The following is a 25,394-nucleotide window of genomic DNA, read 5'->3' on the forward strand; positions in this document are numbered from 1 at the left end:
CCAGTCGCCATTGAAATGTGCAAGAAGAAGAAAAAGAACAAAATAAGACGCTTCCAGTGCAAGCTCACACCACCCGCACTGTAAGTAATGCATTTTATTCAGGAGGTTATGTTGAAATAAAAGTATTTAAAAAAATTATTAGTTGAATGTTATTGATATTTGTCTGGTATATCCTCTTAATATCATCCACGTGCTTTAAACTAAACGGTAAAGCGACCTCTAGGAATTGTTGTACATCCACTTCATTGAAAAGAAGTGTTGTTTTGATCTAATATACAGCGTTATTTTACTATCTAAACGTTCCTCTGTTATAGTATATATTAGGTACATGTTTTAACGTAGTAAATTAGCGAGGAACTATCTTAATTCAGTTGTTTATTCGACGGTGAAACTCCCCCAATAGTGTGTAACTGCAGACGTCCATATGCAAGCTGAGACACGCAGTCCTAGACATGCAATCTCAGACAGTGTTGCCAGACATAGCTGACATTTTCCAGCCCAAAACCTGCCCAAAGTAATAGATAAATATTTAATTTTGATTCATTTATATGAGAAGTTAGCCTAGTTGCTTTAACTGTCACAATTTATGAACCACACAGCAACCAACACCAACCGGATCCTATCAAAACGGTGCACTTATTTTTTATTTACTGCTCTTATATTTTATTTAATTTGATATTTAAATTGGTCTTTTTAAAATAGTTATTATATTTTTATTATCATCAATTTATTTTATATTTACAGTATTATGATTTATTATTATTACTGTACTTTAATGTTTGACCCTGATAAACATATGAGTACGAGACAGGATTTTGCAAAACATGTTTACCTTTAGATTCACAACAGGGCATCTTATTGGAACAAAGGCATCAACAAACACAGAAGTTGTAAATTTGCAAAGAACTATCTTAATTAATTTGTTTATTCAATATTAAAAACAACCCCAATAGTATCTAAATGCAGACTTCCATGTGCAACTTGAGACATGCAGTCTTAGACATGCAATCTCAGACATGCAATCTCAGACAGTGTTTCAAGATATAGCTGATATTTTCCAGCCCAAAACCTGCCCAAAGTATTAGATTAATCTTTAAATTTAATTCATTTATATGAGAAGTTAGCCTAGTTGCTTTAACTGTCACAATTTATGAACCATACAGCAACCAACACCAACCGGATCCTATCAAAACGCTGCACTTATTTTTTATTTACTGCTCTTATATTTTATTTAATTTGATATTTAAATAGTTATTTTTAAAATAGTTATTATTATTTTCAGTATCATCAATTTATTTTATATTTACAGTATTATGATTTATTATTATTACTGTACTTTAATGTTTGACCCTGATAAACATATGAGTACGAGACAGGATTTTGCAAACATGTTTACCTTCAGATTCACAACAGGGTGCTGAAGATCTCAGCTGAACATCTTATTGGAACAAAGGCATCAACAAACACAGAAGTTGTAAATTTGCAAGGAACTATCTTAATTAATTTGTTTATTCAATATTAAAAACAACCCCAATAGTATCTAAATGCAGACTTCCATGTGCAACCTGAGACATGCAGTCTTAGACATGCAATCTCAGACAGTGTTTCAAGATATAGCTGACATTTTCCAGCCCAAAACCTGCCCAAAATATTAGATAAATATTTAATTTTGATTTATTTATATGAGAAGTTAGCCTAGTTGCATTAACTGTCACTATTTATGAACCATACAGCAACCAACACCAACCACAATAGTCTAATTACAGTATAACTGTATCCCATCAAAACACTGCACTTATTGCTGTGTTGATTGTACTGCCTGTTAGGTATTGAAGATTTAATTTGTTTAAAGATGATATTTAAATAGTTTAAAGATTATATCTACTTATTATTATTATCATCAATTTATTTGAATATTTACAGTATTATTATTATTATTTATTATTATTATTGACCCTGATAAACGTGTGAGTATGAGACAGCATTTTGCAAAAGATGTTAGGCCTATCTTTAGATTCACAACAGGGTGCTGAAGATCTCAGCTGAACATCTTATTGGAACAAAATAATCAACAAACACAGAATTTGTAAATTAGCAAGGAACAATCCTACTTCATTTGTTTATTCAATGGTAAAAACAACCTAGATAGTATCTAAATGCAGACTTCCATATGCAAGCTGAGACACGCAGTCTTAGAGATGCAGTCTCGGACACAATACACTCAATGGAGGGCTAGGGTTACCTGCTCAAACATGCACACTCAACATCTTTTTTTAATTTTAATTCAGTGGTATTGCATATTTAAGTAGTTTAATTTTAGCTGACAGAGAAAAAAAAAAGACTTTCCATGAATTTAAATGTTTTCAGAGCATTTACAATAATAATTTAAGTTTGTTATTTTGTATCTCAACAAAAGGTAACGTTAAATTAGAAATGACAGTATCTATTAAAGGCATTCCCCAGCATTGAGGTAAAGTTATTTGCACGTTCGTTCAGTGACAACTTGTGACCTGCTCCTTATATTGTTTACCATAGTACTTGGAATATTCGGTCTGAAATCACATGTATGTAGGACTACTAACACTAGTATGATTTAATTTCACGATTTAGAATTTCCAAATAATACTTTTCTAAAATCAGATTATTAAGGAAAAGGGCTGAATGTGTGAATATAAAGCCAACTTTACCTCTATTTCCCCAACCCATACCCATTCCCTCTCTTCAGATTGGATGGTGGGCCAAATCAAAAGTTATCATGGGCCAACTTTGGCCCGTGGGCCCTAGTTTTGGCATCTCTGGTATAGACAAAGAGTAGAGAGCGTTCTTTATGACCTTATTTATTTATATATTCATTCATTTATTTTCCTTCGGCTTAGTCTCTTTATTCATCAGGGGTCGCCACAGCAGAATGAACCGCCAACTATTCCAGCATATGTTTTACACAGTGGATGCCCTTCCAGCCACAACCCAGTACTGGGAAACATCCATATACACTCAGTCACACTCATACACTACAACCAGTTTAGTTATTCGATTCCCCTATAGCACATGTGTTTGGACTGTGGGGGAAACCGGAGCACCCAGAGGAAACCCACACCAACACGGGGAGAACATGCAAACTCCACGCAGAAACGCCAACTGACCCAGCCAGCACTTGAACCTTCTTGCTGTGTGGCAACAGTGCTAACCACTAAGCCGCTCTGTCGCCTATGACCTTATTGTTAAACTTAAATGCAGTTTTTTTAATAAATACAGCAAAACCACACACTATGCAAATGCGTCAAAAATAATGGCGAATTCTCTCGGTTTGACAGGTAATTAAAATTTTTTAATAAATTCATTAAATGATAATAAATATCCATGAGGATTATCTAAGTGCCTTATTAAAAAATACAAACCAATTCTGATAAAATCTCTCTCCTCACCCTACTGCTCATAGGGACGAGCATTTGCATGTCCTGTGCATGTCCTACAAATGTATGTGGACAGAAAGGTTGCATAATATAATCCCATTTCAATGCTCATTTAAAATATATATATTTTAAAACTCTTAAAGGATTTCACATCGAAAATCAAAAGCACTAGAACTGTGAATTTACTCAAACTAAACTCCTTATTTCTATTGTAATTATTATGTATATTCCCTCTTGATTTTTCAATTTTGGTTTATTTTTATTTACATGTTAATTAGTTTTTCTACTATACTGTGAATGTCATAATTGTAAGATTTGCTCTGCATTAAATTGCTCAGCATATACAAAACAAAAAAATTAACCTTCATTGTGCAGTGTTTTATTAATTTGGTAAAGTTTCACATGTAGCAACCCGCTCGTGAAAAATACACACTGAGGCCCTGTTTACTCTAATACGTCTTAGTTTTAAAATGACATTTTAGAATGAAAACGATCCACGTCTACACTGACGTTTCATCTAGAGCAGGGGTCACCAAACATGTTCATGGAGGGCCGGTGTCCTGCAGATTTTAGCTCCAACCCTAATCAAACACACCTGAACAAGCTAATCAAGGTCTTACTAGGTATATTTGAAACACCCAGGCAGGTGTTTTGAGGCAAGTTGGAGCTAAACCCTGGAGGGACACCGGCCCTGCAGGACCGAGATTGGTGACCCCTGATCTAGAGTTTCTGAAAAGCTCTCCGTCCTATACTGCTGAAAACACACATCACGTGACCACACACACACAGACGGTGTCATGCGCTCTTGCATATGCGCACGGCTGATTTAAGGCATTCAGTGCAACGGGTGCTAAAAGGCCCGTTTCCACTGAGTGGTACGGTACGGTTCGGTTTGGTTTGGTACGCTTTTATAGCCGTTTCCACTGTCAAAAAGCGTACCGAACCGAACCGTACCGTACCACTTTTTCGGCACCCTTTCGAAAGGGTACCACACACGAGAAAGGGTACCAAAAGGCGGAGCCACATGCGCAGCTGAACGCTATTGGTTTACAGAGATACGTCATTCGCTTACGCAACAAGCCAGAATGAAAACAAAAAACCCGCCATGTTTGAAAAACACAGCGAGAGATTTTAGCGGAATTATAAATACATATAATAACGAGCCATGGTCGATCTGGGCTCAAACAAACCTTGTCGTCATCTTGATGGACAGCCACAAATCCAAGAAGAAGAGCAGATTTACCCTGTGCCCCGTAGTTTTTTACAAGCCAGTCTGATGCGCGAGCGGTTTCGCTTTCTTGCTAGCGCTCGCGCGCGTCTAACATTATATCTGAAATAACAAACTTCTTGAGCTGATGATAATAACCTGCGCTTGATTATTGACGTGCTTTTGAAACCCGATCCTGTCAGACACTGACAAACGCGAGAGTGAAGCGTGAAGAAACAAAGGAGAAGCCGGAAAAAAAGGAGCACATTAAATACGGGCGAAATGTCTACTTTATGTAGTTCTTCTGTAGTTGGTAACATATTGGAGACTGTAAGGGGCTGTATGTGTTTATATATGTTCATTTATTTAGTTATTTAATATAATTACAGACGTTACAGTAGGCTGTTTCGCACTGTCTTTGATCTGCAGTTATAATCAACTCATGTTCATTGAAAAGTTAGTAATAAACATTTCTACACAAGTATTTATGTGTGTGAAGCATCTGTGTTGTGAGAAGAGCTTCTCATATGATATGTGAACGACCTGTACAGCTTTATTGTAGACATTTCCTCGAGCGAGAATGACGTCGACTGAAACTTTGTCATACACCACGCCCACCAAAAGGGTACCCTTGTTAGTGGAAACGCAAGCCTGATAAAGGTGACCCGTACCAAACCGAACGGTACTGTACCGTACCAGTCAGTGGAAACGAGCCAAAAGAGTACTCCGAGTACTCTTGTACTCTGGGAGTACAAAACCCCAGAGAGCAGTACTTGTCAGACAGTTTATCAAGGATGTACTGCTGAATCGCGTCTCACTATAGTTGTTAAACGTGATCTGTAAATAATCTTGTCTTCATCTAACGACTCTTGTCACATCGTAAGTACACTGCTTCAATCTTTCTCTTTCAAGCTTGTACTTAGTAATTTTAGTGTAAACCTTAGATACTGTTGGTTGGTTCCTGTTGGTTGTGCACCTTTATTACCAACCAAGTTTGTCAACACCATTATAACGACATAGATCACTCTGCCTATTCATGCCAGAGTCCCGCGGAAAAAGTGATTGATGGGTGGTAATATGCGTGTAACTTAAGTTTATTTATTTATGATTAGGTTATGGGTAAAACTAGGGCTGTGACGGTAACGGATTTTCTGTTACCGCGATGATGAAGCAAGAAATCATGCGGTATGTCGGTTAACAGCGCACACACACACATATATATATATATATATATATATATAAAAGCATATATAAATAAGCATTTTTAACACACTGCTGTAATTTCTATATCCCAATGCCTTTATCAACATTTTTAATACAAGTCATTATTTTAAAGATTATGACTTGAGAATATGATTTTACCTCAGCGCTGCGCTTTTCTCCTTCTCCCTCCCCCTGAGTTCAGGTGACGGAGTGTTGTGAAGTAGTTAAACTATCAAACTGGCACAGGAATATCAGTGTATTAATATTGGCTTTGCTAAAAGGCTGGTCAAATGTCGATCTTTTTTTACAGAAGCTATAAACAGACGCGCATGCTGGGACCGGTGATGAGTCAACAATCATATATATTTGACTTATTTAAAGTAGGCTATAGGCTATAGCATATAATAATTGTGTGTAAAGAAGTTTATTAAATATGTAGCTAATATATCAGGGGAGTATTAATTAAATCCTTTTTTCCCGTGGAGCGAAACAAACACTGCACAGTTGTGTAGCAGATGGAGACGCACAAAAATATACAATTCATACATTTTCGTCAGAAGAAAAATATTCTTTGAACGAATTTTGTTTTGTACAATTTGTATCTTAGTTTTTGTCGGTGAGTTATTTACAAAATAAACAAGAATAACTAATAAACTTTGAAGTGAAGCGATGTGCCTCAGGGTCCGCTATATGCCGCAGCCAAAACACAAACTTGTCTGTTAAATTCAATCGTAATATAAGTGAAATATTCAGTTTGGAATATTGAAGCGTTGTTAACTGTATGATCAAAATAAAAGAGCAGCCTATAATATCACTCTTTATGACAAACATCCATTGATCGGTCAGTTTCGCTTTAGTTTAATCAAAGCGTTTGAACTTTATGATAATATAGGCAAAGTGGTCTGCATAACCAATGCTTGAACTTATCCACCTGCGCACCACCCATAATTAAACATCAGGCGAGCTGGCTTTTTGATTACCTGAACCGTGTATTAACGGCTGCAGCAGCATAACCGAGATCTGCGAGATCTCCTGAAGGCACACCAACAGTACATATTTTCAACCTCTCCCTAATCAAACACACCTGAATCAACTCATCAGAACATCAGAAGAGACTCCAACACCTGAAGTTAATGGGTCAGAAAAGGGAGACATCCAAAATATGTACTGTTGGTGTGCCTCCAGGAACAGGGTTGGGAAACACTGGTCTACAGAACAAACCATCGATATACAATAACTTGCCTAATTACCATAACCTGCCTAATTAACCTAGTTAAGCCTTTAAATGTCACTTTAAGCTGTATAGAAGTGTCTTGAAGAATATCTAGTCAAATATTATTTACTGTCATCATGACAAAGATAAAATAAATCAGTTATTAGAGATGAGATATTAAAACTATTATGTTTAGAAATGTGTTAAAGAAATCTGCTCTCTGTTAAACAGAAATTGGGGAAAAAAATAAACAGGGCTAATAATTCAGGGGTCTAATAATTCAGACTTCAACTGTATGTTTTGTATATTGTTGTGTATTATTGTGTAATAATATACAATAGTATACAACAATATTATTGTATAAATCTGTAATTATTTTGTTGAAAAAGTGCATGTCTGAGCGTGCATGTGCAAGTCTGCAGCCAGGCACTATTGGATTTTACAGGACTATTGGTTTTGAGGTGATCTGCTTTATATAATTGTTGTTTAGGTGTCATAAAACAGTCGTTAAGTCATTTTAATGCTGTTAACAATGGTTCTAGGTCAAGAGATGCATGGAATACAAATGTTATATACATACGAATGATTTTCATATTTGACAATTGAATTTATGCTTACAGATGCATCACTCAATAGTGATAACAGGTGTACAGTACCTGATACCAAAGTGCACAACTTGTTGCACAATGTATCACTGCCCCTTGTGCCCTTCACTGAAGCCAATGTCGCAAAAGAAAGTTCAGTTTCACTGGGAAGTCCATTTAAAAAACGCCATCGTTTTCCAAGGTAAGTGTTTTAAAATCATTTCAGATTAACTCTCCAACACAAAATGTTTCTCTTTCAATTTTCTCTACACCACACTAATTCAATCTGTCTATCTGTTCAGATGTTTTTGGGGTTTAAAGGGGACCTATTATGATAAAAATCCCTTTAGTAAGGAGCTTAAGCACAGTTGTGTGGCAACAGTGTGTGAATATAGCCAGCTTCTAATGGTAATAATTAATATTCTATAATCACACTTGATTAAAACTGTCTGCAGAAACGCTTTGATTGACATTCTCCATTTGTATGTGTCATGAAGGGGAAAGCCCCGCCCATTGGTGAATATCTCTCCCTCATTAGCATAAACAGCCTTGAGTGAGAAGCAGCCGTCCTCTTCTGAGACTCTTCTTTTGACATGTTCAGTTTTGTATAAATAATGTTAGACCTGTTTTGATTCTGCCTGTATGGTGATGCATTGATTCACAGGCACTTGTTGCTCCGCCCTCATTTGAATTTAAAGCGACAGTAACCAAAACAGCACAATTAAGCTTCCAGTAAAAATTGCAGTAATCAATTCGCTTATTACACTATCCATTAGAGAGAGTCTCCAGTAAACAACTCACTGATTCAAATTATTCATTCAAAGTGAGGCTCTATTAAACAACTCACTAATTTAAATAATCCATCAGAATGAATCTTCAGTAAACAACTCGCTTATTAAAATGATCTATCAGAGAGAGTCTCCTGTAAGCAACTCACTGATTCAAATGATTCATTCAAAGTGAGTCTCTATTAAACAACTCACTAATTTAAATAAACCATCAGAATGAGTCTTCAGTAAACAACTCGCTTATTAAAATGATCCATCCGAGAGAGTCTCCAGTAAGCAACTCACTGATTCAAATGATTCATTCAAAGTGAATCTCTATTAAACAGCTCACTAATTTAAATAAACCGTCAGAATGAGTCTTTAGTAAACAACTCGCTTATTAAAGTGATCCAGCAGAAAGAGTCTCCAGTAAGCAACTCACTGATTCAAATGATTCATTCAAAGTGAGTCTCTATTAAACAACTCACTAATTTAAATAAACCATCAGAATGAGTCTTTAGCAAATAACTCGCTTATTAAAATGATCCATCAGAGAGAGTCTCCAGTAAGCAACTCACTGATTCAAATGATTCATTCAAAGTGAGTCTCTATCAAACAACTCACTAATTTAAATAATCCACCAGAATGAGTCTTCAGTAAACAACTCGCTTATTAAAATGATCCATCAGAGAGAGAGTCTCCAGTAAGCAACTCATTGATTCAAATGATTCATTCAAAGTGAGTCTCTATTAAACAACTCACTAATTTAAATAAACCATCAGAATGAGTCTTCAGTGAATAACTCGCTTATTAAAATGATCCATCAGAGAGAGTCTCCAGTAAACAACTCACTGATTCAAATGATTCATTCAAAGTGAGTCTCAATCAAACAACTCACTCACTTCAGTAAACAACTCCAGTAAAAATGACTTCACTCATCAGTTACTGTCATGTTGCATTACTCAGTTCCTGTCCACCACTGCTAATGCTATTTAATCTTTGGCAAATCTTAATCGTTTTGTTTAAATGACTTATATTTTTGGCTGATTTGAATTTTGTTTCTAATTTCTAGATAAAAGGATATGCAAGTGTCATCTGCATTGCAGATCGGATTCTCATTTCCACTGCCCCTGTTGCAGCAAAACCGTTCTTAGACGACATGCAATGCAGACTCACCTGCAGCTGTGCTTAACGGCACAACAAAAACCTCCACATCTTTCAAACCCAGTGTTTGCAAAGCCATCGAATACACCAGCTCCACAATCCTCCCCATCTACAACAGCTCTGGCTCCATGCACTTCTACACCAGAGACGTCGTCAGGATCTGCTCCATGCATTTCTATAGCATCTGTATCTGCTCCGTGCACTTCTACACCAGAGATAGCTTCCGTATCTTCTCCGTGCATTTCTATAGCGTCTGTATCGGCTCTGTGCACTTCTGCACCAGAGACATCATCTGCATCTGCTCCATGCACATCCACTCCCGAATTGTGCGATTCAACGCCTTCAGAGTTTCCATTGGATTCTGTCGTGGATCGTAAAAGGACTACATGCCCGCACTGTTCAGCGGTGATGCTAAAGAAGAACCTGAACATACACATTCAAAGGAAACACACCGATCACAATCAAGATGTCCCGATGCAGTCGAATTTGTACGGTGTGTGCATTGACATGTTCAATGGAGTGTATGCTGTCCAAAAGAGCGGCAATGGTTTTTCTGTGCCGGTGCATGTTCAGAGGAAAACGTGGGGCAAAGAATACCAATTGAAATGCGATTTGCAGGAGTGCTGGGAAAACCAGCAGCTCGCTTCAAGTAGCGAACAGCACACATTTAGTTTATGTGAACACCTGAGCTCTCTCGACTATTGTTGCGAGACTGTGTTTGAGGAGCTATTAGATCCCAGTGTTTTAGATGAGATGGTTAGGCTCAAATTTTTTGGAGAAACCAAGAAAGCGGTGTGTTTGAGGAGACAGAAAGTGGCGCAGACCGCACACGTCCCTTTTTCTGTCTTGGTCACATTCGGCGACTCTCAAAAGCGCTTCACTCTGTCAATATACGAACCTGTGGTGAATCAATTCAGCCGGCTTGGCAGAGTAATGGTTACTTACCATTCAACTACTAGAACTTGGGACTGCCCCTGTGCCAAGCCCCGGATGTCCTGTCCTCATAAAAACATCGCCAAATGGCACTTGTTTCAGACAAATATAGAGCTATTCACGTCGCAAATACCGTCGGATGAGGCCTTAGTCAAGCAAATCCCAGAAGATCTCAACTGTGCTATTCAGTTTGACCTGCACCGCACTGTGGAGTACGTTTATTCCATGAAGAAAATCCCATTGGCTTTACAAGATGGAGCACATCCGAAATCAGCATCTGATTTTCCATCGAGTTTGTGTCCTGTGGAGAGCTGCTGTGTGATGTGTGATGACAATACAACACTTGAATTGCCCATGTTAACCACAAGAAACGCTCAAATTGTCACAATGGCTGGTGTCATTAACGGTAAGTGGATATATAACTTAGTAAGGGGTGTAACGATACAACAATGTCACTGCTCAGTATTGGAACCATGGTATGGTTTGCTGAGGGTGTTGTGTTTGTAATGCGGCACCAGTAATGTTAAAGAGATGTTGAACACAAATGAAGGCAGGGGCGTAGCAACCGGGGGGGACGGGGGGATCCGTCCCCCTCACTTTTAGAGACAGACCATTTAGAAACAGGTGATTAATAATTATATGAACATATGATCTCATACAGCTGTCCCCCCCACTTTTAAAATGTCCGCTACGCCCCTGAATGAAGGTATATTGAAGAAGGCTAAAAAGCTGTTAGCATCGACTTCCATAGTAGGAAAAATAAATGCTTTGGAAGTCAATATATCTTAATATTTTGTGTTCAACCGAAGAAAGAAACTTAAACAGGTTTGGAACGATTGAAGGCGAGTAAATGATGGACAAATTTTCATTTTTGTTTGGATGATCTCTTAAAGGAACACTAGATTCACTTTTGACCTTATTACCTTTAACTTTATAGCATTTTTTAAACATAAATATTATACGCTGACTTTACATGTGTCTGTCGGCTGATCTGGGTCAACTAAACTGAAAGAACAGTCATAAATAAACACTTTATGCTACAGTACAGTCTATCTATCTGTTCAATTCAGTTCAATTCCCCTTTATTTGTATAGTGCTTTTACAATGTAGATTGTGTCAAAGCAGCTTCACATAGAAGATCACAGTAAATAGGAACAGTGTAGTTCAGTTTGTAGTGTTTAAGTTCAGTTCAGTTTAGCTCAGTTCAGTGTGGTTTAATAATCACTACTGAGAGTCCAAACACTGAAGAGCAAATCCAACGATGCGCAGCTCTACAGATCCTGAACCATGCAAGCTGTCTGTCTGTCTGTCTGTCTGTCTGTCTATCTGTCTGTCTATCTATCTATCTATCTATCTATCTATCTATCTATCTATCTATCTATCTATCTATCTATCTGTCTATCTGTCTGTCTGTCTGTCTGTCTGTCTGTCTGTCGGTTTATCTATCTGTCTATCAATCTGTCTGTCTGTCTATCTGTCTGGCTGTTTGTCTGTCTGTCTATCGGTCTGTCTATCTATCTATCTATCTATCTATCTATCTATCTATCTATCTATCTATCTATCTATCTATCTATCTATCTATCTATCTATCTATCTATCTATCTATCTATCTATCTGTCTATCTATCTATCTATCTATCTATCTATCTGTCTATCTGTCTGGATGTTTGTCTGTCTGTCTGTCTGTCTATCTATCGGTCTGTCTATCTATCTATCCGTCGGTCCTTCAGTCCGTCCGTCCGTCCGTCCGTCCGTCTGTCTGTCTATCTGTCTGTCTGTCTGTCTGTCTGTCTGTTTATCTATCTATCTATCTATCTATCTATCAATCTGTCTGTCTATCTGTCTGGCTGTTTGTCTGTCTGTCTATCAGTCTATCTATCTATCTATCTATCTATCTATCTATCTATCTATCTATCTATCTATCTATCTATCTATCTATCTATCTATCTATCTGTCTGTCTGTCTGTCTGTCTGTCTGTCTGTCTGTCTGTCTGTCTGTCTGTCTGTCTGTCTGTCTGTCTGTCTGTCTGTCTGTCTGTCTGTCTGTCTGTCTGTTTATCTATCTATCTATCTATCTATCTATCTATCTATCTATCTATCTATCTATCTATCTATCTATCTATCTATCTATCTATCTATCTATCTATCTATCTATCTATCTATCTATCTATCTATCTATCTATCTATCTATCTATCTATCTATCTGTCTGTCTATCAATCTGTCTGTCTATCTATCTATCTATCTATCTATCTATCTATCTATCTATCTATCTATCTATCTATCTATCTATCTATCTATCTATCTATCTATCTATCTATCTATCTATCTATCTATCTATCTATCTATCTATCTATCTATCTATCTATCTGTCTGTCTGTCTGTCTATCAATCTGTCTGTCTATCTATCTGTCTGTCTATCAATCTGTCTGTCTATCTGTCTGTCTGTCTGTCTGTCTGTCTGTCTGTCTATCTGTCTGGATGTTTGTCTGTCTGTCTGTCTATCTATCGGTCTGTCTATCTGTCTGTCACTTTAAGACCTTGTCTGTTATGCAAATACTGCCTGAGACGGCATTTATACAAATGATAAATGTATATGACAGCAGCAAAGATGAACCTGTGCACTCTGTTGTTTAGCATGGTCACTACTAAGGCTGAGAAAAGTCACTAAGTTATTATTTCTGACAAGATGCCACATGTCAGTGATGAGTTATGTTTTCTTGTGCATTTGTTGCTTGCTCTCTTAAAATATTGCTTTTTAATTATTATTATTATTTTTTTAAAGATGTTTCAACTTACACCCGAAGGTGCCCAGGATGTCAAATGATCTACAGATACCAAGAATGGTGCGATGGGCTCCACAATTTCAATAACAACATTATTCTGAGTCTTGAACTTTGTCTGTTTCTTAGACACAGTTTACAGGTTTGTTTGAATCCTTGTGTTAAAGAGCATATTTAAAGATTCAATGGTTTCAGCGAGGCAAAAAACACTTTCCATTCCACTTTATCTGTTGCAGAGTCACGTGTGTCTCTCCAGGGTCATCGATACTTTAGAGAGCCTTCGGGGAGAGACATACCCAGATCGAGACACTGTACTGCAAGCTTACTGTCACTTTGAGGCCTTGGCAGAGATCGATTACACCTATTCTTGTGTTAATTGTGGTGACCACCCTCCTGTGGTAATCTTGGATTTGCTTAAGAATGGTGTTTTCAGCACATCAGGTAAGAATGAATGTTTAATTTTACAGTCTTTAAGCTCATTTCTGTGTTGTCATAAACTTATAAGTGTCGCAGGACAGAATCTGCTGACTTTTTTTCTGTGTTTTACTATTTTTCTGCACAGAATTTTGTAATAAAGTCAGCCGATTCTGTCCGAAGATACTTATGAGAATTTTGTAAAAATACATAAATAAATTCAAATTAAGTCGGCGCAATAGCCTAGTGGTTAGCGCGTCGACATATGGTGCAGTAGCGCGTCACGAGTTCGAATCCCGGCTCGAGGACATTTCCCTACCCTACCCCCCTCTCTCTCTCTCCAACTTCGCTTCCTGTCCTAAATACTGTCCTGTCCTAAATAAATTTGATAAAAAATAAAGTCAGCTGATTTTGTGCAGAGATACTTATGAGAATTTTGTATATATTAAAAAAAAATAATAATAAATTAAATAAAATTTTATAAAAAATAAAGTCAGCTGATTTTGTGCAGAGATACTTATAAGAATTTTGTAAAAATAAATAAATAAATAAATAAATAAATAAATAAATAAATATGAATTGTATTAAATTTATTAAAATGTAGTGGAATGTGCACCGACACATGCACTGCGGTGTCTGCGGCGACCCGGGTTCGATTCCCGTCTCGAGGTCCTATGCCGATCCTTCCCCTCTCTCTGCTCCCCACACTTTCCTGTCAATTTTCTCTTCTGTCCTGTCAAAATAAAGGTGAAAACGCCTAAAAAATAAATATAAAAAATAATAATAATAAAATTAAAATGTTATTTTATTAAAAATTTATTAAATAGATTTTTTACAGTAGTTTTTAAGTAATTAATGAACTGTTTAAAAAATATTGTATGAATAAATAAATAAAATAAAATAATTTTTTTTTAAAATAAACTCAGCCGATTCTCTCCAGAAATACTTATGAGAATTTTGTAAAAATAAATAAATTAATGAATTAATAAAAAATTTAAAAAATAAATAAAAAAATAAATATATTTTTTTTGTAAAAATAAACGAATAAATAAATACATAAATAAAAATGTTATAAAAGTAAAGTTGGTTGATTTTGACCAGGGATATTTATGAGAATTTTGTAAAAAATTTATTAAATTATTGTTATTTATTTTTTCATTATTATTATTATTTTTTTTGCAAGCTGATTTTGACATTACAGCAGCTTGAAACATGAAAAAAAACAACACAAGTTTATTTTTACTGTTTACAAATCAAATAAAAACCACTTGTTTGGTTAACAAAGCAAGTCTCCCTATAATATATCTATTAAAAGGCAGAAAATATTACTTTACACACTGTATTGTACATAATCATAATCATCCAAACATTTGCATATTATTCAATAATGTTACTAAAATAAATATAAAAGCATTCAAAATGTATGCCTTCACACATTCACATAACCAAAATGAGTGGGTCTACTCATAAGACATTTTATATTGCTTTACAAAAACTTTAAAGGGGATCTAATATGCCCTTTTCTACAAGTCTCTGCTGTCTTTAAAAGTCTCTGCTCTGCTTCAGCTCAAAATACCACACAAATAATAATCTCTGACTCTCTGAAACCTGACCCTTTTAGGATTTGATCCTAATTGTGGTGCTTTGGTGACTGTCGCTTTAAATTCAAATGAGATTGTGCGCTTTTTCTGAAGAGGGCGGAGCTACAAATACCTGTGTGTCAGCATAATGGCAGATTGAAAACAGGACTAACGTGTTACCTGTATGAAAAACTAATTATGTGAACGTCAGTGTGTGCTTTATGCTTCTGTCAGTCTATGGAGACTCCTGTCGCTGTTCAATTGTGCTTCATCTAAAACTCCACATTTATAATCCTCTTAGTCTATGCTGACGTTATCTTCAGCAGCTTAAACACTCTAATGGCTAATGGACAGACGGCTGCTTCTCACTTAGGGCTGTTTATGCTAATGAGGAAGTGATGGTCACTAGTGGGTGGGGCTTTCCCCCTCTGATGATGCGTACAAAAAGGGAATGTCAATCAAATTGTTTCTGCAGACTGTTTTGATCAAGTCTGATTATACCAAATAGGCTTAATTCATTTTACCATTAGACTCTGGTTATATTCACACACTGCTAAAACACTGTGCTTAAACCCCTTATTAAAGTCATTTTTGCATAATAGCTCCCCTTTAAGTTATGTTTGAGACCTAAAGGGAGTTTCTAATAAAGATTTTCAATACAGCGAGTGACCTCAAAGAGCCGCCATCAGAATTCAAAGGGGAAGTTAATATTGAGGACTTCTGGCAGTCAGTGGATCAGGAGATGATTGCATGTGGCTTCGTTTCCAGTGAGTATGTGTATGCATAGACAGTTCTCAGCATATATAAGTACACCCCTCACCAATATCTATTTTAAATTGATATTTTATTGGATGCTCTGCAATTTTACATCACATACATACATTAGATTCAAGAGTTCCCACTTAGATATGCTTGGCGTTTAAAGCAGGTTTGGCATGCTGTCCCGGGAGAGAACCCTGAGCTCGGAGATATTTGAGCCCAGGGCTCCCGCCCGGTCAATAAGCATATCAGGAGATCCGAGATCATGTAGGTCTCGAGAGCTCCCCCTTTAGAAAAGGCAGGAAGAGGAGGAGATGGGGTGGAAGGGGGGATTCTTCCGAACGAAGATAGACACAGTAGGGAGAAAATGATCCATTAATAGTAAACTAGGATCACTCTGATTGGAATATTACTGATTACAGATGAGTGGCCAGTCATGCTCAATCATATCACGTGCTCCTCTCGAAATTAATTCAATTCAATTCCCCTTTATTTGTAAAGCGCTTATACAATGTAGATTGTGTCAAAGCAGCTTCACATAAAAGGTCATAGTAAATAGGAACAGTGTAGTTCAGTTTGTAGTGTTTAAGTTCAGTTCAGTTGAGCTCAGTTCAGTGTGGTTTAATAATCACTACTGAGAGTCCAAATACTGAAGAGCAAATCCAACGATGCGCAGCTCTATAGATCCCGAACCATGCAAGGCAGTGGCGACAGCGGAGAGGGACAAAAAACTTCACTAATGGCGGAAGTGAAGAAAAAAAACCTTGAGAGAAACCAGGCTCAGTTGGGCACGACCATTTTAATTTCTCCGCTGGCCAAACGTCTTGTGCAGAGCTGCAGTCTCACTGGCGGAGGCTGGAAGCTGGCCTCAGTGAAGACTCGTCTGTCTCTGGAGCGTCACAGGAATCAGTCTCATGTTCTCCACTCCTCCATGACCATCGCAGTAGTTGCTCAGGATTCGGCCAGGTCCAGGATATGGAAACCTTGGGATCATCTCGTCGTTGGTCTTGGATCGAATCAGGGACTCTGCATAGTCTGAGGGCCTCGGGAAGAGTATCCCCAGGTGGAAATGGAGAATAAAGGAAATAATTAGCGTAGCTGATGTTCACAGTGAAATTAGTTTATGAAACTTCACTTAGTCAGTACTGAAGCCAAATCTGGAGCTTATCTAACAAAATAACTTACGATAATGGTCTAAAAACTAGCACACTCAAATTTATATGTTATAGAAAAATATTAAATGCAAATTTTAAAAGGAGGAAAAATCAAGTGAAGCAAATTTTTTTTTTTAATTTAGCTGAAATTGTAGGTTGTAATTTATTTTTAGCAATATTTTACTTGAATGTAAATGTATTATCTTTCCATTTCTAAATATGTTTGGTGACTAAAATATTATTTTAATAAATATATCTGTGTAATAAATCTGCTTTGTTTAAATGCACTTGTATTTTGCCTATATTCACAGAGAAATGGAGGAAAATATTCAAAATAGGGTGTACTCAATTATGCTGAGCACTGTACATTGCCTTTTTTGCAATATTTGTATACTATTTGTTTATCTTTAAATGAAGTCCCTTTTAAATTAAGTAATAATAATAACTTCTTTCATAATTAATTTCATTATTAATAAATATTCTATTGTTTTGTCCTCTTTTTCACCCTTTAGGCAGAGCACAAAATCCATTTGTTGTGGAGCCAAGTTATGAAAACTGGGCTCCATGGATTGGGGAAAAAACAAGAAAGGGAAGCACAGTACTCAATACAGAGTATGAGAAAATCACATCACCGGAAAATCAGGCTTTCAGTGTGTCTGAGGATCGACTTGTGGAAGAGTTGATGAAACAGGAGGTTAAGATCTTAAAGAACTGTTTTAGTCTGTGTGTCCACCGAAATGTTTTGTGCTGCAGAAACACAAGCAGTTCACAAGACTATAAGTGTTATGGTAACACTTTACAATAAGGTTGTATTAGTTAATGCATTTAATTACATAATCAAATAATGAATAAAAGATTTAATACAGTATTTATTCCTGTTTGTTAATGTTAGTTAATGAAAATGCAGGTCATGTTAACTCGCGTTGTGTTAACTTATGTTAACAAGCATGAATTTGGATGTTAATAATTTATTAGTGCTGCAATGAACTGTGATTAATAAATGCTGTATAAGTATTGTTCATAATTGGATCATGTTTGTAAATACATTAACAAATGAAACCTTATTGTAAAGTGTAATCAGTGTTTTTTGCAGTGCAGTGTTTTTTCAGTCGGTTGCTGGGATGCAGAGGTGAAAAGTTGAAAGTCTATAGTGGTTGTTGCTAGAAGGGATACAGCTGTGGCTGAAGATTGAGAATTATTTATATTAAATTCTTGTAAAACCCCTAATTTTACCTAATGTAAAAAAGTAACAATAGCAAGAATTATTCATATTATTGATTAAATTATTAATTACATTTTACTTTATTAACGCCTACCCCCATCCCAACCCTCACAGTAATGTAAAAACAGTAAATATACCAAGAATTATTAATATTATTGATTAAATTAGCCATTAAATTTTACTTTATTAATGTCTACCCCCATCTCAACCCTCACAGTAATGTAAAAACAGTTAATATACCAAGAATTATTAATATTATTGATTAAATTATTCATTACATTTTACTTTATTAACGTTTACCCCCATCTCAACCCTCACAGTAATGAAAAACAGTAACTATACCAAGAATTATTCATATTATTGATTAAATTATCCATTAATTTTATCTTATTAACGTCTACCCCCATCTCAACCCTCACAGTAATGTAAAAACAGTAAATATACCAAGAATTATTCGTATTATTGATTAAATTACCCATTAAATTTTACTTAATTAACATCTACCCCCATCTTAACCCTCACAGTAATGTAAAAACAGTAAATATACCAAGAATTATTCGTATTATTGATTAAATTACCCATTAAATTTTACTTAATTAACATCTACCCCCATCTTAACCCTCACAGTAGTGTAAAAACAGTAAATATACCAAGAATTAATTATATAATTGATTAAATTACCCAATAAATTTTACTTTATTAATGTCCACCCCCATCTTAACCCTCACAGTAAAAACAGTAAATATACCAAGAATTATTCATATTATTGATTAAATTATCCATTAAATTTTACTTTATTAACGTCTACCCCCATCCCAACCCTCACAGTAATGTAAAAACAGTAAATATACCAAGAATTATTCATATTATTGATTAAATTATCCATTAAATTTTACTTTAGTAACGTCTACCCTCATTTCAACCCTCACAGTAATGTAAAAACAGTAACTATATCAATAATTATTAATATTATTAAATTATGCATTAAATTTTACTTTATTAACGTCTACCCCCATTTCAACCCTCACAGTAATGTAAACACAGTAAATATACCAAGAGTTATTAATATTATTGATTAAATTACCCATTAAATTTTACTTTATTAACGTCCACCCTCATCTCAACCCTCACAGTAATGTAAAAACAGTAAATATACCAAGAAATATTCATATTATTGATTAAATTAGCCATTAAATTTTACTTTATTAACATCTACCCCCATCTTAACCCTCACAGTAATGTAAAAACAGTAAATATACCAAGAGTTATTAATATTATTGATTAAATTATCCATTAAATTTTACTATTAACGTCTACCCCCATCTTAACCCTCACAGTAATGTAAAAACAGTAAATATACCAATAATTATTCATATTATTGATTAAATTATCCATTAACTTTTACTTTATTAACGTTTACCCCCGTCTCAACCCTCACAGTAATGTAAAAACAGTAAATATACCAGGAATTATTAATATTATTGATTAAATTACCCATTAAATTTTACTTTATTAATGTCTACCCCCATCCCAACCCTCACAGTAATGTAAAAACAGTAAATATACCAAGAATTATTCGTATTATTGATTAAATTATCTATTAACTTTTACTTTATTAACGTTTACACCTGTCTCAACCCTCATAGTAATGTAAAAACAGTAAATATACCAAGAATTATTCATATTATTGATTAAATTACCCATAAAATTTTACTTTATTGACGTCTACCCCCATCCCAACCCTCACAGTAATGTAAAAACAGTAAATATACCAAGAATTATAAATTTTATTGATTAAATTACCCATAAAATTTTACTTTATTAACGTCTACACCCGTCTCAACCCTCACAGTAATGTAAAAACAGTAACTATACTAAGATTTATTAATATAATTGATTAAATTACCCATTAAATTTTACTTTATTAACGTCCACCCCCGTCTCAACCCTCACAGTAATGTAAAAACAGTAAATATACCAAGAATTATTCATATTATTGATTAAATTACCCATAAAATTTTACTTTATTGATGTCCACCCCTGTCTCAACCCTCACAGTAATGTAAAAACAGTAAATATACCAAGAATTATTCATATAATTGATTAAATTATGCATTAAATTTTACTTTATTAACGTCTACCCCCGTCTCAACCCTCACAGTAATGTAAAAACAGTAAATATACCAAGAATTATTCATATAATTGATTAAATTAGCCATTAATTTTACTTTATTAACGTCTACCCCCATATCCAACCCTCACAGTAATGTAAAAACAGTAAATATACCAAGAATTATTCACATAATTGATTAAATTACCCATTAATTTTATTTTATTAACGTCTACCCCCATCGCAACCCTCACAGTAATGTAAAAACAGTAACTATATCAATAATTATTAATATTATTGATTAAATTACCCATTAAATTTTACTTTAATAACGTCTACACCCATCTCAACCCTCACAGTAATGTAAAAACAGTAAATATACCAAGAATTATTCATATTATTGATTAAATTAGCCATAAAATTTTACTTTATTAACGTCTACCCCCATCTCAACCCTCACAGTAATGTAAAAACAGTAAATATACCAAGAATTATTCATATTATTGATTAAATTACCCATTAATTTTATTTTATTGACGTCCACCCCTGTCTCAACCCTCACAGTAATGTAAAAACAATAAATATACCAAGAATTATTCATATTATTGATTAAATTATCCTTTAAATTTTACTTTAATAACGTCTACCCCCATCTCAACCCTCACAGTAATGTAAAAACAGTAACTATATCAATAATTATTAATATTATTGTTTAAATTCTGCATTAAATTTTACTTTAATAACGTCTACACCCATCTCAACCTTCACAGTAATGTAAAACAGTAAATATACCAAGATTTATTAATATTATTGATTAAATTATCCTTTAAATTTTATTTTATTAACGTCTACCCCTATCTCAACCCTCACAGTAATGTAAAAACAGTAAATATACCAAGAATTATTCATATTATTGATTAAATTATGCATTAAATTTTATTTTATTAACGTCTACCCTCATCTCAACCCTCACAGTAATGAAAAAACAGTAAATATACCAAGAATTATTCATATTATTGATTAAATTAGCCATTAATTTTACTTTATTAACGTCCACCCCTACGCTCACCCTCACAGTAATGTAAAAACAGTAAATATACCAAGAATTATTCATATTATTGATTAAATTACCCATTAAATTTTACTTTATTAACGTCTACCCCCATCTCAACCCTCACAGTAATGTAAAAACAGTAAATATACCAAGAATTATTCATATTATTGATTAAATTACCCATTAAATTTTACTTTATTAACGTCTACCCTCATTTCAACCCTCACAGTAATGTAAAAACAGTAAATATACCAAGAATTATTCATATTATTGATTAAATTACCCATTAAATTTTACTTTATTAACGTCTACCCCCATCCCAACCCTCACAGTAATGTAAAAACAGTAAATATACCAAGAGTTATTCATATTAATGATTAAATTACCCATTAATTTTTTTACCCCAAAAAATTCTGCTATATTGATGTGAGTATCCGCAGCCGTATCCCATCTAGACTTTACCATCTTTGGCAGATTATTTGTTGACAGTTGTGTGGTATTGTCCCACCCCTCCGCCACTGTGCTTGGACAGCTATCTCCAAAGGGACACTGATGGGTGCTGCATTTTTTAAACTTGCAATGGCTAAAAAAAACACCAAGCACTCAGCACTGATCCTAAAACACCAGCCCAATGCCTCGCTTTTCCAAATAGTCCTCGCTGCAGCCTGGAGCACAGTGATGTCATGCATGCTATATTATCATATCACATGCATTAAAGTGCATTTAGTCACATTTTGCATGCATCTAAACCATGCATCAGCACAAGATGTCCATTACTTTAGTCTGCAATCCTATTCTTTGATTCACACTCTGGAGCTCTGGCAATGCAAAATTAAAAAAATTGCTGGATGCCAACTGCCTTAAAAATAGGCAATGATATATAATACAATAATACATAATAAAATATAATAATAATAACAATAATATGTCCATTAAGTAGTGGAAGTTGTAACCCGCATGCTTACTTTCAGTGTTGGGGTTGGGGTGGTTGTAGACATTAATAACTGATGGTTGGGGTAGGTGTAGAGCAGAGGTGTCCAAAGTCGGTCCTGAAGGGCCAGTGTCCTGCTGACTTTAGCTCCAACTTGCTTCAACACACCTGCCTGGAGATTTCTAGTATACCTAGTATAAGCTTGTTTAGCTGGTTCAGGTGTGTTTCATTAGGGTTGGAGCTAAACTCTCCAGGACACCGGCCCTCCAGGACTGAGTGTGGACACCCCTGGTGTAGAGGTTACTAAATGAGATTGTTGGGTTTAGGGTTGGGGTAGGTGTAGACATAAAAGACGTGCCTGTAATTTAATATATAATACAAATAATTCTTGTTTCAAGTGAGAACCACTTGCGCATGCACAACATAGTGGACATAAGCGTTATACTCGCACACTAACAACTGCATGACCTCGACATACGTGTCATCACGGCGCTACAGGCTGCAGCAAATTATTGACAACAGAAAGCAAATGCTCAGCTTGGGTAAAAACGCTTTGATAGATATGCAACCTAAATTATTATTTTTATTAAAGTCTGTATGATTTGTCTGATCATGCATTATTTGCATAACAGGTTAATGATGTCAGAAAGCTGTGCAAGGCCTGTAATGTGGACTCCAACGGATCCCACCTCGACATGATATTACAATTGAGAGCAGAGATGCAAAACAAGCAGGCGTACGAGAAAATCTTCCAGAAAATCTGCGGGTCCTCAGGTGAGAGTAGACCTATGCTGATATTCAGTAATTCAACATATTGTATTGGCCAGCCCAGTCACCAGACATGAACATTATTGAGCCTGTCTTGGGTAAGATGGAGGAGGAGGCATTGAAGATGAATCCAAAGGATCTTGATGAACTCTGGAAGTCCTGCAAGAAGGCTTTCTTTGGCATTCCAGATGACTTTATTAATCAGTGATTTGAGTCATTGCAGAGATGTATGGATGCAGTCCTCCAAGCTCATGATGGAGTCAGACACAATATTCATTCTGTTTCCACTGCAGCGTGACCACATATTCTATACTGGACATTAGTTCTGTTCTATGACAAGACTTTTGTCTAAGCAAAGTCAGACCTTACTGTCCTAATAAATTAAAAATCAAGACATGATCATATTATATTGTGGTAAAATAAGCGTAATAGAGGCCTTTGCCTTTCATATAAGCCACTTCTGATACCAAATGATGAACTAGTCAAGTAATTATTTATTGCTCCTAAAACTTGGATAGGCGACAAGACTTTTGTCAGGTAGGGTAGTCGTGCATTTATACTTCTACGTGCTGTTTGTGTTGCTCTGCAATAACACTTTTGAAACACTAGCTGGCAGTAGGCTTTTATGTTCCTCTGTGTTGAGTTGCTTTGCAGATGTTCTGTTTTTCTGAACGCTACCTTAATGTACAAGGTAAACACAAAACAGAAGTTTCCATCTAGAGCTCCTTCACAGGACTTGACACTTGTAATCACTCGCTCCATCGGGCTCGCAGCTCTTAGCACCGCCCACACTCGTCACAGCCACCAAGCTGACCAATCACAGAGCTTGCACTATGCGTTGTAGCGATGTCTAGTTACGTTTTTTGAGAGGTGCCAGCCACCACTAGAGCTATGTGACTGCGCGGAGCCTATGCCGGACCATACACATGTTCAAATCAGCCTTAAGGGTCTTGCGGTCACAACTTGGCCATCATTAAATACGATTAAATCCTTTGATGTACAATAGTACATGAAATAATGAGGAAACTAAATGAGGTGAATCAATAAAATCAGTCCTAATAACTCAATTCTTTTGATTTGCTTGTGTTTTTCAGGTGGTTGCTCTGTGGTCATGTGTCCTCATGGTGTGGTCTACAGCTTGAAGTTTAATCTAAATTTAGAGAGTTCAAGGGATTTTGTGGACCTGCTTTTTTCATGGCAACATTTACCAAACGTGACCATATGTGACTCTCCTGGAGATTTAGCCACACATGCCAATATACGCACACCTTCATTTCATCCGCATGAAGGCAGACTGGCAGACGCAACACTGGAGAATATCAACAAAGCAAATCAGGAAACACTCAGGGTATCTCTACCCTGGTTGCTGGAGAAGACTGATAATCTGACCTCCAATGCTCATCCGGTCACTGGATCCTCAGAACACTACGTTTTGTCTGATAAATTGGATGAAACCGACATTAAAGACCCAAAGGACGTGCTCAGAAATGTCCGATTGGTGCCAGAGCTGCAGGATTGGCTGAACAGACAAGCTGCTGAGCAATTTGTCGCCGAATTAAAAGAAAATGACTACTTCATCAATCATATGACTCCATCCACACACATGTTCATGATGAGAAACATTATACATTACAGAAATGTAGCCGCAAACCAGCTCCTATTGAGAGGCCCTTTATAACCTTCTGAAGTGTGTTAATGACACGTTTCTCTAACCTGTAATATAGTTTTCTATGAGGTTTGTATATAATATTCTGTGGAAGAGACTTTTGTTTATTGTTTTTTTATTAGAAATTTCATCTTTAAGACTAATAATGTCTTGAAACTGAGCTTTTCAGAAACTCTAGAGTGTAATAAAGTTATTTGTGATTTCTAACACATTTGTTTGTCGGAGTATTTTATTTACTAGCGTCGTTAAACCATGTTGTATTAATGCATTCAACGATAATGACATTGTACTACAGCATGCAATGATAAATAAAAACACAAGTCCTGCCATATACCATATCCATGTCACTGTGCAGCTCAAGACTCACTGAAGCTAAGCAGGGCTGAGCCTGGTCGGTGGCTGGATGGGAGACCACACGGGAAAACTAGGCTGCTGTTGGAAGTGGTGTTAGAGAGGCCAGCAGGTGGCGCTT

At 35.7% G+C, this 25,394-nt stretch overlaps 1 protein-coding gene across 1 annotated transcript; it reads left to right on the forward strand.

Annotated features, from left to right (window-relative positions):
* The first annotated feature begins 28 nt into the window (after positions 1–28).
* LOC130233913 (uncharacterized) lies at positions 29–25,098 on the forward strand. The gene is made up of 9 exons (XM_056464172.1): positions 29–80; positions 7,657–7,822; positions 9,460–10,890; positions 13,267–13,406; positions 13,501–13,705; positions 15,921–16,025; positions 17,684–17,865; positions 23,121–23,262; positions 24,351–25,098. The coding sequence occupies exons 2-9, from the start codon at positions 7,657–7,659 to the stop codon at positions 24,932–24,934; spliced, it is 2,955 nt and encodes a 984-aa protein (XP_056320147.1). The 5' UTR covers positions 29–80; the 3' UTR covers positions 24,935–25,098.
* The last annotated feature ends 296 nt before the right edge of the window (positions 25,099–25,394 follow it).

The sequence above is a fragment of the Danio aesculapii genome, chromosome 8 (genome assembly GCF_903798145.1).
Source record: "Danio aesculapii chromosome 8, fDanAes4.1, whole genome shotgun sequence".
In the NCBI taxonomy this organism is placed as follows: Eukaryota; Metazoa; Chordata; class Actinopteri; order Cypriniformes; family Danionidae; genus Danio; species Danio aesculapii.

Bases quoted from the DNA above. Each gene is read 5' to 3' on its own strand.
- LOC130233913 (XM_056464172.1), top strand. From the start codon at position 7,657: ATGCATCACTCAATAGTGATAACAGGTGTACAGTACCTGATACCAAAG. The intron at 7,823-9,459 runs GTAAGTGTTTTA...TCTAATTTCTAG, and splicing joins AAACGCCATCGTTTTCCAAG to ATAAAAGGATATGCAAGTGT. The intron at 10,891-13,266 runs GTAAGTGGATAT...ATTTTTTTAAAG, and splicing joins AATGGCTGGTGTCATTAACG to ATGTTTCAACTTACACCCGA.